We start from the raw sequence: 14,141 nt of genomic DNA, 5'->3' as shown, positions 1-14,141 counted from the left end.
TATATTTATCTTTCCCTGCTTGGCTTGTTTCACTTAGGATAATACTCTCCAGGTCCCTCAATGTTGTCTCAAAGGATAAGTGATCTTTGTTATAGCTGCATAGTACTCCATTGTGTATATGTACCACTGCTTTTTATCCATTTGTCTACTGATGGACATTTGGACTGTTTCCAGATCTTAGCTATTGTAAATAGTGCTGCTATGAACATGGGGATACATATATTCTTTCTCATTGGTGTTTCAGGCTTCTTAGGGTATATTCCTAGAAGCGGGATCACTGGGTCAAATGGAAGTTCAATTTTTAATTTTTTGAGGTAACACCATAGTGTTGTTTTTTTCCATAGTGGCTGCACCAGTCTGCATTCCCACCAGCAGTATACTAGAGTCCCCTTTTCTCCACACCCTTGCCAACACTTGTTGTTGGATGCTTTGTTGATGGCAGCCATTCTGACAGGTGTGAGGTGATACCTCATTGTTGTTTTAAGTTGCGTCTCTGATGATTAGTGATGTTGAGCATTTCTTCATATGTCTCTTGGCCATTTGTTTGTCCTCTTTGGAGAGATGTCTATTTAGTTTCTCTGCCCATTTTTTAATTGGGTTCTTTGTCCTCCTTTTGTTGAGTTGTTTGAGCACTCTATATATTTTAGAAATTAACGCCTTATCTGATATATCATTGGCAGTTATGCTCTCCCATGCAGTGGGTTGCCTTTCCATTTTGATGGTTGTTTCTTTTGCTGTGCAGAAGCCTTTTATTTTGATGTAATCCCATGTGTTCATTTTTACCTTTGTTTCTGATGCCTTAGGTGATGTATCAGTGAATATTCGGCTGCGTATGATATCTGAAATTTTGTTGCCTACATTTTCTTCTAGAATTTTTATGGATTCACCAGTCACATTTAAGTCTTTTATCCATTTTGAGTTTATTCTTGTGTATGGTGTAAGTTGATGGTTTAGTTTCATTTTGTGTGTGTGTAGCTGTCAAATCTTCCCAACATTAAAGAGGCTGTCTTTACTCCATTGTATGCTCTTGCCACCTTTGTAGAATATTAATAGAGCATAATGTTTTGGGTCCATTTCTGGGTTCCCTGTTCTTTTCCATTGATCTATGTGCCTTATCTTGTGCCAGTTCCAGGCTGTTTTGATTACAGTCACTTTGTAGTATAACCTGATATTCAGTATTGTGATCCCACCTACTTTGTCCTTCTTTTTTAAGATTGCTGTGGCTATTCGGGATCTTTTTTGGTTCCATCTGAACTTTTGAAGTATTTGTTCTAGTTCTGTGAAGTATGTCGTTGGTATTTTGATGGAGATTGCATTAAATCTATAGATTGCTTTGGGTAATACAGACATTTTAATCATGTTAATTCTTCCAATCCATGAACAAGGTATGTGCTTCTACATTTTTATATCTTCCTTTATTTCTTTTTTCTGTGTCCTGTAGTTTTCTGCAAATAGGTCTTTACTTTTTTGGTTAAGTTTATACCTAGGTACCTTAATATTTTTTCCACAGTGGTAAATGGGATTGTTATTTTAGTTTCTCTTTCTGTGACTTCATCATTGGTGTATAAGAATGCTGTCGATTTCTTGACATTAATTTTGTATCCTGCTACTTTGCCAAATTCATTTATTAAGTCTAGTAGATTTTTGATGGTTTTCAGGTTTTCTATGTATATTATCATGCCATCTGCGAAAAATGACAGTTTCACTTTCTCCTTTAGAATTTGATCCCTTTTTTTTGTTGTTCATGTCTGATTGCTGTGGCTAAGACTTCTAGTACTATGTTAAATATGAGTGGCAAAAGTGGGCATCCGTGTTTTGTTCCTGTTCTTAAGGGAAATGCTTTTAATTTTTTCCATTGAGTATGATCTTGGCTGTAGGTCTTTCATATATGGCCTTTATTATGTCAAAATATGATCCCTCTATTCCCAGATTACTGAGGGTTTTTATCAGAAATGGGTACTGGATTTTATTGAAGGCTTTTTAGCATCTATTGATATGATTGTATGGTTATCTTTTATTTTGTTTATGTGGTGTATCACATTTATTGATTTGTGAATATTGTACCAGCCTTGCATCCCTGGGATGAATCCCACTTGGCCATGGTGAATAATTATTTAATGTATTGCTGGCTCCGATTTGCTAGTATTTTGTTCAGGATTTTGGCGTCTATGTTCATCAGGGATATTGGCCTGTAGTTTTCTTTCCTTGCAGTGTCTTTTTCTTGTTTTGGAATTAGAATTATGCTGGCTTCATAAAACGAGTTTGGAAATCTTCCTTCTTCTTGAACTTTTTGAAATAGTTTGAGGAGAATGGGTGTTAGTTCTTCTTTGAATATTCGGTAAAACTCCCTCATGAAGCCATCTGGGCCTGGGCTTTTGTTTGCTGGGAAAGTCTTGATTACCTCTTCGATTTCCTTAGTTGTTATTGGTCTGTTCAACTTTTCTATCTCTTCCCAGTCCAGTTTTGGGAGACTCTGTGTTTCTAGACATGTGTCCATTTTGCTTAGATTGTCCAATTTGTTGCCATATAATTGTTCATAATATTTGTTAATAATCTTTTGTATTTCTGTGGTGTCAGTTATTACTTCTCCTCTTTCATTTCTGATTTTTTTTTTATTTTGGTTCTCTCTCTTGTTTCTTGGTGAGTCTAGCTAAGGGTCCGTCAATCTTGTTTATCTTTTAGAAAAACCAGTTCTTTGTTTCATTGATCCTTTGATTTTTTTTTTTTTTTTTTTTTTTTGGTTTCCATGCCATTTATTTCTGCTCTGATCTTTACTGTTTTCTTCCTTCTACTTGCTCTGGGATTTTTTGTTTGTTTGTTTGTTTGCTCTCTAGTTCTTTAAGTTGTGAGGTTAGATAGTCAATTAGAAATTTTTCTTGTTTCTTGAGTGGGCCTGTAATGCTATGAACTTCCCTCTCAGAACTGCTTTCACTGCATCCCATAGATTTTGTGTTGTTGTGTCTTCATTTTCATTAGTTTCCAGGTAGTTTTTAATTTTTTCCTTGATCTCTATGGTAACCCATTCATTGTTCAATAACATGCTATTTCACCTTTATGTTTTCAAATGTCTTTGCATGTTTTTGTTGCAATTGACTTCTAGTTTCATGCCATTGTGATCTGAGAAGATGATTGATATGATTTCAATCTTCTTGAACTTGCAGAGACTTAGTTTGTGCCCTAACATGTGGTCTATCTTTGAGAATGTCCCATGTGCACTTGAGAAAAATGGTAATTCTGCAGTTTTGGGATATAATTCTCTGTAGATATCTATTAAATCCATTTGATCTAGCGCTTCATTTAGAGTCTCTTTTTCTTGTTAATTTTTTATCTAGATTATCTATGCAGTGATGTCAGTAGGGTGTTGAAGTCCCCTGGTATGATTGTATTGCTGTCAATTTTTTCTTTGAAGTCCTCCAGAAGATTTTTAATATATGTTGATGCTCCTATATTGGGTGCATATATGTTTACCAAGGTTATATCTTCCTGTTGGATAGATCCTTTCAATATTATGAAGTGGCCTTCTTTGTCTCTAGTTATGGCCTTCATTTTGAAATCTACTTTATCAGATATGAGTTTTGCTATTCCAGCTTTTTTTTCCTTTCCATTTGCTTGGAAGATTTTTTCCCCATCTCTTTACTTTCAACCTATGTGAGTCTTCTGTTGTGAGGTGGGTCTCTTGTAAACAAAATATATAATATGAGTCATACTTTCTTATCCAGTCAGCTACTCTGTGTCTTTTTGTTGGAGCATTCAAACCATTTACATTTAAGGTGATTATTGATATGTACTTATTTATTGCCATTTTTGTTTAGTGTGGTTGTATTTTTCTTTCTATTTTTTCTACTAATTACAGCAGTCTTTTTAACTTTTCTTGCAGTGCTGGTTTGGTGCTAATATATTCCCTTAGCCTTTTTTTGTCTGGGAAGCTCTTTAGTTGACCTTCATTTTGAATGATAGCCTTGCTGGATAAAGTAGTCTTGGATTCAGATTCTTGTTTTTCATGACCTTGACTATTTCATGCCATTCCCTTCTGGCCTATAGTGTTTTCTGTTGAGAAGTCAGATGATAGCCTTATGGGGCGTTTTTTGTAGGTAGCCTATTGCTTATCTTTTGCTGCCTTTAGGATTCTCTGTCTTTACTTTTTGGCATTTTAATTATTATGTGTCTTGGTGTGGGCCTGTTTGGGTTCTTCTTACTCTCTGTGCTTCTTGAACTTGAATGCCTTCTTCCTTCACCAACTTAGGGAAGTTTTCTGTCACTATTTCTTCAAATATATTCTCTAACCCTTGCTCATTTTCTTTTTCTTTGGGAACTCCTGTGATGCGAATGTTATTACGTTTTTAGTTGTCCCACAGTTCTCTTAAGGTGTCTTCCTGTTTCTTAATTGTTTTTTATTTTTGGTTTTCTGATTAGTTGATTTTTTCTACCCTGTCTTCTAATTCACTCATCCATTGTTCAGCTTCCTCTACTCTGCTGGTTAGTCTTTCCAATGTGTTCTTTATTTCTGCTACATCAGTCTTCATTTCCACTTAGTTGGTTTTCATTGTTTCTATATCTTTACTCATGGTATTGATGTCCTTACTCATGCTGTTGATCTTCCTCAAGATCATGGCTTTGAACTCTACCTCTGATCACTTGCTTAACTGCATTTCATTTATCTCATCTTCAGTAGAGTTCTCTTGTTCTTTCATTTGGGATTTGTTTCTTTGTTTCACCATTTTGTCTATCTCAGTGGTTTTTGGAGCCTGCCAAATTTTTCCTGTGGGTGTTGGTGTTCTGCTGTTTGTGGCTCCCTCTACTGGGTTTAGATGAGCGTCAGAGGGCCCATGTTAAACCCCACTGTCAAGTCTTACTCTCCTGGGTATATTTGCAAGCCCAGGAAAGGTTCAGTTATCCTCTAGCTTTTTGCCTGGGCCTTGGAATGTAGCCCTCTGGTGTTCTGTGTAAGAGGATTTCCAGAGGGTGGGACAGATGCTGGTTTTTAATGAACCTCAGTATGTATTTCTTAGACTCACCTGGAGGGTGCTGAATCTCCCAGGGAGGGGCTGCTCTTTCTCCCCTACAGCTCTGGGAAGGAGCAAGCTGGTCCCCGTCCTTTGTGGCTGCGACTCAGCAAAAACTCTGAGCACCCTCCAAATCCCAGGTGCCCCCACAGAGTTCCAGTTCAGTCCTCCCTCCCGCCAGAGCCCAAAGTGAGTGGCTATAGCCATTCTAGTGCTCTGTCCTGGCCCTCTGCACTGTGGATCTTGCTTGGGATTTTAATCCCAAGGGTGCTGCTCACAGCTAAGGCCGCTGCTGTCCATGGGCTCGCAGCTCGCCACCCTCTCGCACCTCTGCAGATCCTTCCAGTGTCCCTGGTTATATGGTCCTTTCCCACTGTTCTTCTGTTGCTTTTTTCCAATTATTTGTCTTTATTGTACTTGTAATTCCCTTTTTATCCTGGGAGTTAGTCTGTGTAGCTTCCATACACTCCACCGCCATTTTTTCTCCCTCTACATCAATATTTTTGAGAATGCTGTTTATCCAACACACTTCACTTCCAGGGGGGAGCATCATTAGGTAGGTGATAATAACTTAGAGGGATCAGGAGGGTTAATAGATTGATTATCATAACTTGCTGTGCAGTGAGCTATATACGACAATAAATATTTTTATTTAAACTTTAATAGTTGATGTCAGAAACATATGCCATTGTGTACATCATTAAAAATTTGGTCATTCCTTTCCTGTATCAGAAGTTCTTTTTTTTCTCCCTTCCAATAGAGTGGGAAGGAAAGAGAGAAGGAGGAAGAGAGAGAAAGAAACCTCAAGGTGAGAGAGAGACATTGATTGGCTGCCTCCCGCACAACGACCCGACTGCGGCCAGGACCACAACCAAGGTTTGTTCCCTTGACTGGAATCGAACCTGCGACTCTGGTCTGCGGGCTGATGCTCTAACCGGCCAGGGCTGTATCAGAAGTTCTTAAAACTTTTTTTTCATTCTCCCTGGATGGCTTTCTGGCCTTAGGTGACCTGACAGTGTATTGGTCTTATTCTAAATCTAATTCTCTACATCTAAATCAAGCATCATAGCTAGAGAGTATTTTTTTAAATCAAATAGCTGTTTAATACTTTGTTTGGGCTAACTGTGTTAAAAAACATGTTAGTTTTAACAGCTATCAAGAAACAACTAGAGCATGGCCCCTTTTGTTTATTCTCACAGTGGCTGGAACAGTAGTCAGAAATTTGAAAACTTTCTTATTTATCATCAGCCATCTCTCAGGGTCTCCAAAAATGAGGCTTTTAAGTGATAATCACCATTTCTATACCCTAAAATCAAAAACAAATATTCCATTTCCAAGTACCAATAAGAAAGAGAAATGAATACATGTGTTTTGTCAGTTCTGGCATTTAAAATTGTTTTAAAAATGCTACTTCTCTTTGAGAAGAAATAACATTTTAACAACTTTAAAATTTTCAGTTTGTTACTGTTTAGTTTACTGATTCAGGTCTTACATGATAAAATGACATTAGAACAGTTTTCTGGGAATGAAAGGAACACTGTGAAAATCTGTTGCCTCTCATAGTTCCTGACACGTGAGGCCCTCAGTAACGTCGGTTACATGAACTGATTTTGAGATTCTCAGCAATGAAAGATGTGGTTTTGTTTGGCTTTTTGTTTTGTTTAGAAAATCATTACCAATCTACTGTTGGCTAACAGATGTATCATGTCTCACAGTGAATGTGCTAAAGACTTTTTCTGATTATTTGTTCCTAAGAGCATGTTGTAGTACAGCGAAGACAGGTCAAGGTGTTCTCCAGAGCTACGTCTCGCCACGCTCGGTCTGCTTTGAAAGAATGTTGTCAGCTATTCTCTAATGTAAAAGTTTTGTTTTGTTTCTGTTTTGTTTTAGGTACCACCATAGCACTCATTATTCTCGCTTTGGGGTTCCTGCTGTCAGCCCAGGTTTCCCCACGCGTCACTTTCAAACCAACGGCTCCATCAGGCCAGAATGCCACTTGCACAGGATACAGGTGAGACTTCGGTATGGTGCCCTTTCTTAAGCTAACTCCGAAAACGTTTTGGTTCGCTTTCAGCTTTCCTAAAATTTGAGGGATGAGTAGAAGCTTGCTTAAGGGGAAGGTAAGAACATGGGGAAGGTGACAGGAAGGGGCCACCAGGAAAAGGAACAAAGATCTGAAGGTGAAGTGCTTAAGGAAAAGTGAGCTGTTAGACACAATTTCAGTGATTTTTGTGGAAATTTGAAGTTGGGATTAACACAGAAGTTAAGCAGGGATACTGTAAAACTATTTGGGGTCATATATGACTCAGTGACATCTACATTTTAATCAGTAATTAAACTTGGATGCACATGTCCGATATAGTTTATCATCATCTGGATAGTCTCACAATCTTCACTGAGTTCCACAGGTATCTCCTGATTTGTTGAAGCTGAGAAGAAAGTTTTCTCTCACTACTAGGGTTCTTCCTGAGGGTTAGAAAGGGAAGAGAGAATGGTAGGAGGGAGTGAAATGTGGGCCAATGGCCAGCTGCAGGTTTAAGAGCTCGTTAAGCCCTGCTAGACACACTATGTGGTAAATGGAAGGAGAAATGGATAGATGATCAGATAGACTGAAGAATGCAAAACTTAATTAAGATTAAATTACTGAACAGATAAATTAATATATTTGGCAGCAGAGTTTCAAAGTTTTTTACCTTACTTGAGTGGTTGAAAAGGCTAGCAAACCCCTTTAAACATATGGATAGAACGAGACCTAGCTTTATTTATTTATTTATTTACTTTTAATTTTTTTTCTTTTTCTTTTATTTTTTTAAAATCTTTATTGTTGAATGTATTACAGATGTTCGTCATTTTCCCCCCATTAACCCCCTTCTCCCCACCCCCGCCCCCCTCCCGCCTTTTCCCACAATATTGTCTGTGTTCGTTGGTTATGCATATAACTTCTTTGGTTTACTTCTTCCCATCCCCCAACCCCTTTCCCTTTGAGGTTTGTCAGTCTAGCAATGAATTTGTACTTCTTAATCTCTTCACCTTTTCCACCCATTCCCCCAACCCCCCTCCCTTCTGGCAACCAACAAAATGTTCTCTGTATCTATGAGACTTTCTGTTCTGCCTGTTCATTTTGTTTGTAAATTCCATTGTCGATAGATATGTATTCATTGCCATTTTGTTTGTTCGTATATTTTATCTTTTTCTTCAAAAAAGACCCTTCATAATTTCATATAATAAGGTGGTGATGAACTCCTTTTTCTTGTCTGGGAAACTCTTTATATGGCCATCGATTCTAAATGACAGCTTTGCAGGATAGAGTAATCTTGGTTGTAGGTTCTTGCTTTTCATCACTCTGAATGTTTCTTGCCACTCCCTTCTGGCCTGCAAAGTTTCTTTTGAGAAATCAGCTGACAGCCTTACGGGAACTCCCTTGTAGGTAACTAACTGCTTTTCTCTTGCTGCTTGTAAGATTCTCTCTTTGTCTTGAACCTTTTGCATTTTGATGATGATGTATCTTGGAGTGGGCCTCTTGGGGTTCATCTTGTTTGGGACTCTCTGTGCTTCCTGGACTTGTATGTCTGTTTCCTTCATCAAGTTAGGAAAGTTTTCTGCCATTATTGTTTCAAACAGGTTTTTAATTTCTTGTTCTCGTTCTGGCACCCCCAAGATGCGAATGTTGGCACGCTTGAAGTTGTCCCAGAGGCTCCTTACACTAGCCTCATTTTTTCTCTTTGCTGTTCTGATTGGGCGTTTTTTGCTTCCTTATATTCCAAATCAATGATTTGCTTCTTGGATTTACGTACTCTACTATTGAAGCTGTGTAAATTATTTTTTATTTCAGTTAATGCCTCCTTCATTTCTGACTGTGCATTCATCATTTCTGACTGGTCCTTTTTTATGCTCTTGAGGCCCTCACTAAGTTCATTGAGCATTCTTATAAGCAGAATTTTGAACTCAGCATCTGTTAGGTTGCTTATCTCCATTTCGCTTAGTTCTTTTCTTGGGGTTTTGTTCTGTTCTTTCATTTGGGACCTGTTTCTTTGTCTCCTCATTTTGACTGCCTTCCTGTGTTTGTTTCTATGTTTTACTTAACGAGAGGTATGGAGCTAGCTGAGACCAGATGCTGCTTGTTTGAAAGAATTTAGGAAAACCTGAAGCAGGATCCGAGACAGGCCAATCCTATGGTAAAGCAACTGGCAACAGCTTGGGTGGGCCTGAAAGTTGGGTGGGGCGGGGCCTCAGGGAATCACCAGGGCGGGGCTTCCAGTGTGAGCCAGGTTGCTGGAGGCCAGGATATGGCGGCTGTCTGCCGCCCCAGGGAAGGGCTCACCAAAGGAATAAGGGCTTCTGACAACCCATTTGTCCCGGAGAAAGCCCCCTCTCCAGCCCTCACTCCAGTGCCAAACAGCTCAGTTCTTCCCTGTATGTCTCTGGTGCCCCTCGAGCTGCCTCCCCTCTGAGCTTGGAGGGAGAGAGTCCGATAAGTCCGTGCACCGGCCCTTTAAGGAGCTGCCTGGGGCTCCAGCTGTGTCAGCCTCCCTGAGCCTCAGTTCCCGCTGTATTTTCCAGCCAGAAGTTATGGGGATTCTCTTCCTGGCACTGGAATCCTGAGCGGGGCACCTGGTGTGGGACGGGAACTGCTCAGTCCTCAGGGAGGACCTTCCCAGCCGAGGTGTCCTCCTGATTTTTATCCGCGACACGAGGTGTGGGACCAGCCTGTCGCGCCACTGCCCCTCCTACCAGTCTCCATGTGGCTGCTTCTTTAATTCCATAGTTGTAGGACTTCCATTCAGCTTGATTTCAGGCGGTTTTGAATGATGCTTGTTCTGTAGTTTAGTTGTAACTTTGATGTGGTTGTGGGAGGACGCGATGCCGCCATCTTGACTGGAAGTTTTTTTTTTTTCTTTATTGATTTTAGAGAGAGAGGAAGGGAGAGGGAGAGAGAGATAGAAACGTCAATGAGAGAGAACATCGACTGGCTGCCTCCTACATGTGCCCCACTGGGGTTTGGGCCCACAATCTGGGCATGTGCCCTGACCAGGAATTGAACCAGCGACCTCTTGGTGCATGGGTCGATGCTCAACCACTGCGCCATACTGGCCAGACAAGACCTAGCTTTAAAAGACAATATTTTGCCCTGGCCTGATGGCTCAGTTGGTTGGAGCATCATCCCATACGCCAAAAGGTGTGGATTTACTTCCCAGTCAGGGCACATACCTAGGTTGTGGGTTTGATCTCTGGTCAGGGCATGTGCAGAACCAATCAATGTCTCTCTCTCCCCCATGCTTCTTTCTCTCTTTGAAAAATAAGTAAAAGCACGTCCTCAGGTAAGGAATAAAAAAAAATGTGTATATATATCTGTTTAGTCTCAACTAGATGGACACAAGTCTCAAATCAGTGGGTAAATGATTGTATTAATTAATTTATTATCAATGAGTAAATGGTTTACTTTTTAGTAAGATACGCCTATCTGAAATTACAATATTAACATTAATACTGAATTCCACTTGGAATCTACTTGAAGCTTCTTACTGAGCATGTTTTTGGGGTGGCTTCTCCTTGCAACAGTGACAAAGATATATATTCTACCTTCCTGCTCCCAAATTGTGGTATCTACCTGCCTTTGGAAACGAACAGTTATAGCTCCTTCTTTCTCTTACTAATAAGTTTTATTTATTTATCTTGTTCTAAAGAAAACTTAAAGGTGTTGTAATACAAGAAGTTAACCTTAGCACAGGCTGTTTCTAGATGTGTCGATCTTCCTTGGGACATCCCACGTCAGCCGTTAGGAAGGGAGTAGTGTGTTGCCAGAATTCTGATGCTCTACTTTTGTTTTTCCTGGTGGATCGTAAAATGTTTTTAACACAGTTACCTCAAACAAATTATTAGCAACTTGCCATTTGATTAACATAGAATACTTTCTAGATATGGTTTTTGATTTGGATGTAGTGATTTAAATTCAGAATAAGACTGATACCCCGTCAGGTCAACTAAAGACAGGAAGTCAGCCAGAGTATGAAAAAAGTTTTATGAACTCTGCCACAGGAAAGGAATGACTAAATTTTTAATGATTTACATAGTGAAATAGGTTTTCTGACATCAACTTTTAAAGTTTAAATAAAAACATTTACAGTATTGCCCTAGCCTGTTAGGCCCAGCTGTTAGAGCATCGGCCCGCAGACCAAAGAGTCACGGGTTCAATTTCAGTCAAGGGCACATACCTCGGTTGTGGTTTGGTCCCCAGTCCTGGTCGAGGTCATGCAGGAGGCGGCCAGTCGATGGTCTCTCTCACGTCGATGTTTCTCCCTTACTCTCTCCCTCCCACTCTATCTGAAGATAAAAAATATCCTTGGGTGAAGATTAAAATATATATATATGTATATATATTTACAGTATCGCCATAGTATAGCTCATTGCACAACAATGTATGACTATCAATTTGTGATCCCTCCTGATCCCTGTAAGTTATTATCACCTACTAATATGTCAGTGTACAACTGAATGACGTGAGAAATGTTCTAGTCTTTTTTTATCCTTATAAAAAAAAAATGAGAAGCTATTTTTGAAAACAGGACCAACTTTTAGATGTCCTTTAGAAGTCAGGGAATATGAAAAACAATCATTTCTTGTGTGCCTTTTTTTCAGAGTAGCATGCTAGTCTTTGTGGGGATTTGGCAGTATATATAGTCTGAGTGATTGTATAAAATAGGTCCGCAGTCCCCCTACAGATTGTGTTAAATCATGTTAAGTCATGTTGTTCCTTAAGATGAGAAGTTTTTATGCTGTAGATGGTGGGTGTTTGCTTTCCCCCCGGAATGATCCATAGAGGAAAATTGAGCAAATAAGACATTTAAAAGGGAGGGTTGGTTTAATCTCTGTCTTAAGAACATTATATAGTTTTGGTAGGAGTGTGAATTGTTCTCTGTTTTGGAAAGTAATATAGTTCTGCCTAATACAAGTTAAATTCCTATGCTCATTGACTCAGCATGTCCACATGTGAAAATCTGTAGACTGGTGATGAGTCATATAATTCATTCTGACTAGAGTAGATTAAAGAAAGTGAATGATTCAGAAGCAGTGGTTCTTCTTTACTTTAATTCAGTAAATACAGATTGTGTAGCAGGCACTATTATAGGTTATGGCCAAAAGTATTACAGGTTGGGGCTCACTGAAGTCTTTGAACCCAAGAGATTGACCACCCTAAATAATTTCCAATGAGAACTTCCCCGTTTTAGAATATTTTAATTTTTTAATTGATAGTATTTTATTCCATGGCCTGGTTAGATTTTTGTGAACTGAATGTATTAAAAAACATCTTTCAGATCGGCATTTTAGCAGATAAAACTGGACAGAGATAAACATAGATGCAGGTTGCTATAGACAGTGTGCAGCCACCTGAGTAACAGCTGTCATGGACCAGCTGTGTCTAGGAGAAGTACCTAGTGTGGGTATCAGCTGAGAAGTGTGGGTATCTGAATGAGAATACACACATGTACCCCTCCCTAATAAGGCCTTCAGCTCCGCGCTGTCATATTGCTGTTGTACTATCACTTTCTTGCTCAATTAAACATATTTTCTTACGAGAGGATTCAAACATTTCTTAGGTAACACTTCCCTTAAATTTTTGATCATTGATAAATGTGATCTCAGTAGATACAAATCACTATCATAAAACTCTTCAAAGTAGATATTTCCTAAGGTATACAATTGTAGAATTTTAAGGTACCTCTGCCCTAGAGTTTTCATCTCAGTTCATTCATTCATTGATTCGTGCATGGAAGGATGTAGTTAAAATTCTTCATGGGGACACCCACTCATAGGATTATAGTAAGGATATGTTATTATCAAAAGCACCTAAAGCAGTGTTTGGCATATAATAAGCACTCAATAAACATTATAGCCATTGATATGATTAACAAAGCCCATAGTGGGAGATGAGATGGGGATGATGGGTAATCTTTCAGAGGAGACTACCCTAAGGATGGGGAGTCTGAAGTGAGCTCTGAAATGGGGAAAGGAACGTGCCAGGCAGAAGGAGCAGCAGGTGCAGAGACCATGCAGGGCAGTAAGGATCTTGGCAAGAGCAGGGAACTGACAGGAGACTAATGAGGTTTGAGATGAACAAAGGGCTGGGAAGGTAGGTTGGAGCCAGGTCCTGTAGAACCCCAGAGCTCATCTCAGAGATTCTGACCTTCACTCTGGGAACATGACCGCATTGAGGGGTTTTACACAGGAGAGTGACATGACTTGATTTTAGATCCCAAACTTTCTCTCTAGGGGTGGGGGTGCACAGAGGTCACAGGTTAATGTAGGGAGACTGGTTATATGAGACAGATGAGAGTTGCCTGGACTACAGTAAGGATATTAAAAATAAACAGGTAAACAAACTCTAGATATTTTTAGGAGATAAAAATCAATAGGAATTAAAAATAATTAACTGTGAGCAAGTAGCTAGAACAGATCATGGAAATAAGATGAGGTAATTAGAGGAGCTAATTACTGTGTTTTAGTAGGAACTGACAAAAGAAACTGTGCCTTTAATTCATTGTTTTGTTTTTTATTTTGTTTCAATATTTCTCAATTGAGCATCTTACCTAGTATCATCAGAAGAGGTACTTAAAGCTTCCCATCACTCCTTCCCAGAGCTCTGCCCCACCAGGACCATGGAGAATAGGGTAGAAATGCTCCCCCAGGTGATTCGGCACAGTAGGTCCTTGAATAACATTGTTTCATTATAACATTGATGAGATGCCTTAGCAGCTTAGCTCTTCTACATATCAACTAACCTTTGGTAAAATGGTTTTCATTATAGGTCACTTCTCTTAAAGTCACAGAACCTTGATGATGTTAAGTGAGGAATTACTGGATCTCGTCCTTTGAGAAACACTATCATAACACTTCAGTTTGTTTTTTTTTAAATAGCCACCTTCTTTCTTTTTCCTTCTTGAACATGTCAAACCAAGACTGCATAAATAATCAATGTGGTTTTCTTTCAATAGAGTAATATTTTCATGTTTTCCTCTTCACATAAAGTTTCCAAACATCCAAGTTGACAAACCGTTGCATCATTGTAGACCTTCCTGGGTGCTGACACTGAAACGGTATGCACCCAACCCATAGTCCCTTCCGTGTCCATGGACAGGAGAA

At 39.3% G+C, this 14,141-nt stretch overlaps 1 protein-coding gene across 1 annotated transcript in view; it reads left to right on the top strand.

Annotated features, from left to right (window-relative positions):
* The window catches only part of SLC2A13 (solute carrier family 2 member 13), a 322,426-nt gene that overhangs the window by 221,290 nt on the left and 86,995 nt on the right, over window positions 1-14,141 (top strand). The window contains exon 6 of the mRNA XM_036252063.1: window positions 6,894-7,014. Coding sequence (XP_036107956.1) covers window positions 6,894-7,014 — 121 coding nt within the window. The remainder of the gene's footprint in view (window positions 1-6,893; window positions 7,015-14,141) is intronic.

The sequence above is a fragment of the Molossus molossus genome, unplaced genomic scaffold (genome assembly GCF_014108415.1).
Source record: "Molossus molossus isolate mMolMol1 unplaced genomic scaffold, mMolMol1.p scaffold_m16_p_10, whole genome shotgun sequence".
Taxonomy (NCBI): domain Eukaryota; kingdom Metazoa; phylum Chordata; class Mammalia; order Chiroptera; family Molossidae; genus Molossus; species Molossus molossus.
The sequence above is the reverse complement of the archived record's forward strand: the minus strand, read 5'-3'. Positions and strand labels throughout refer to the sequence as shown.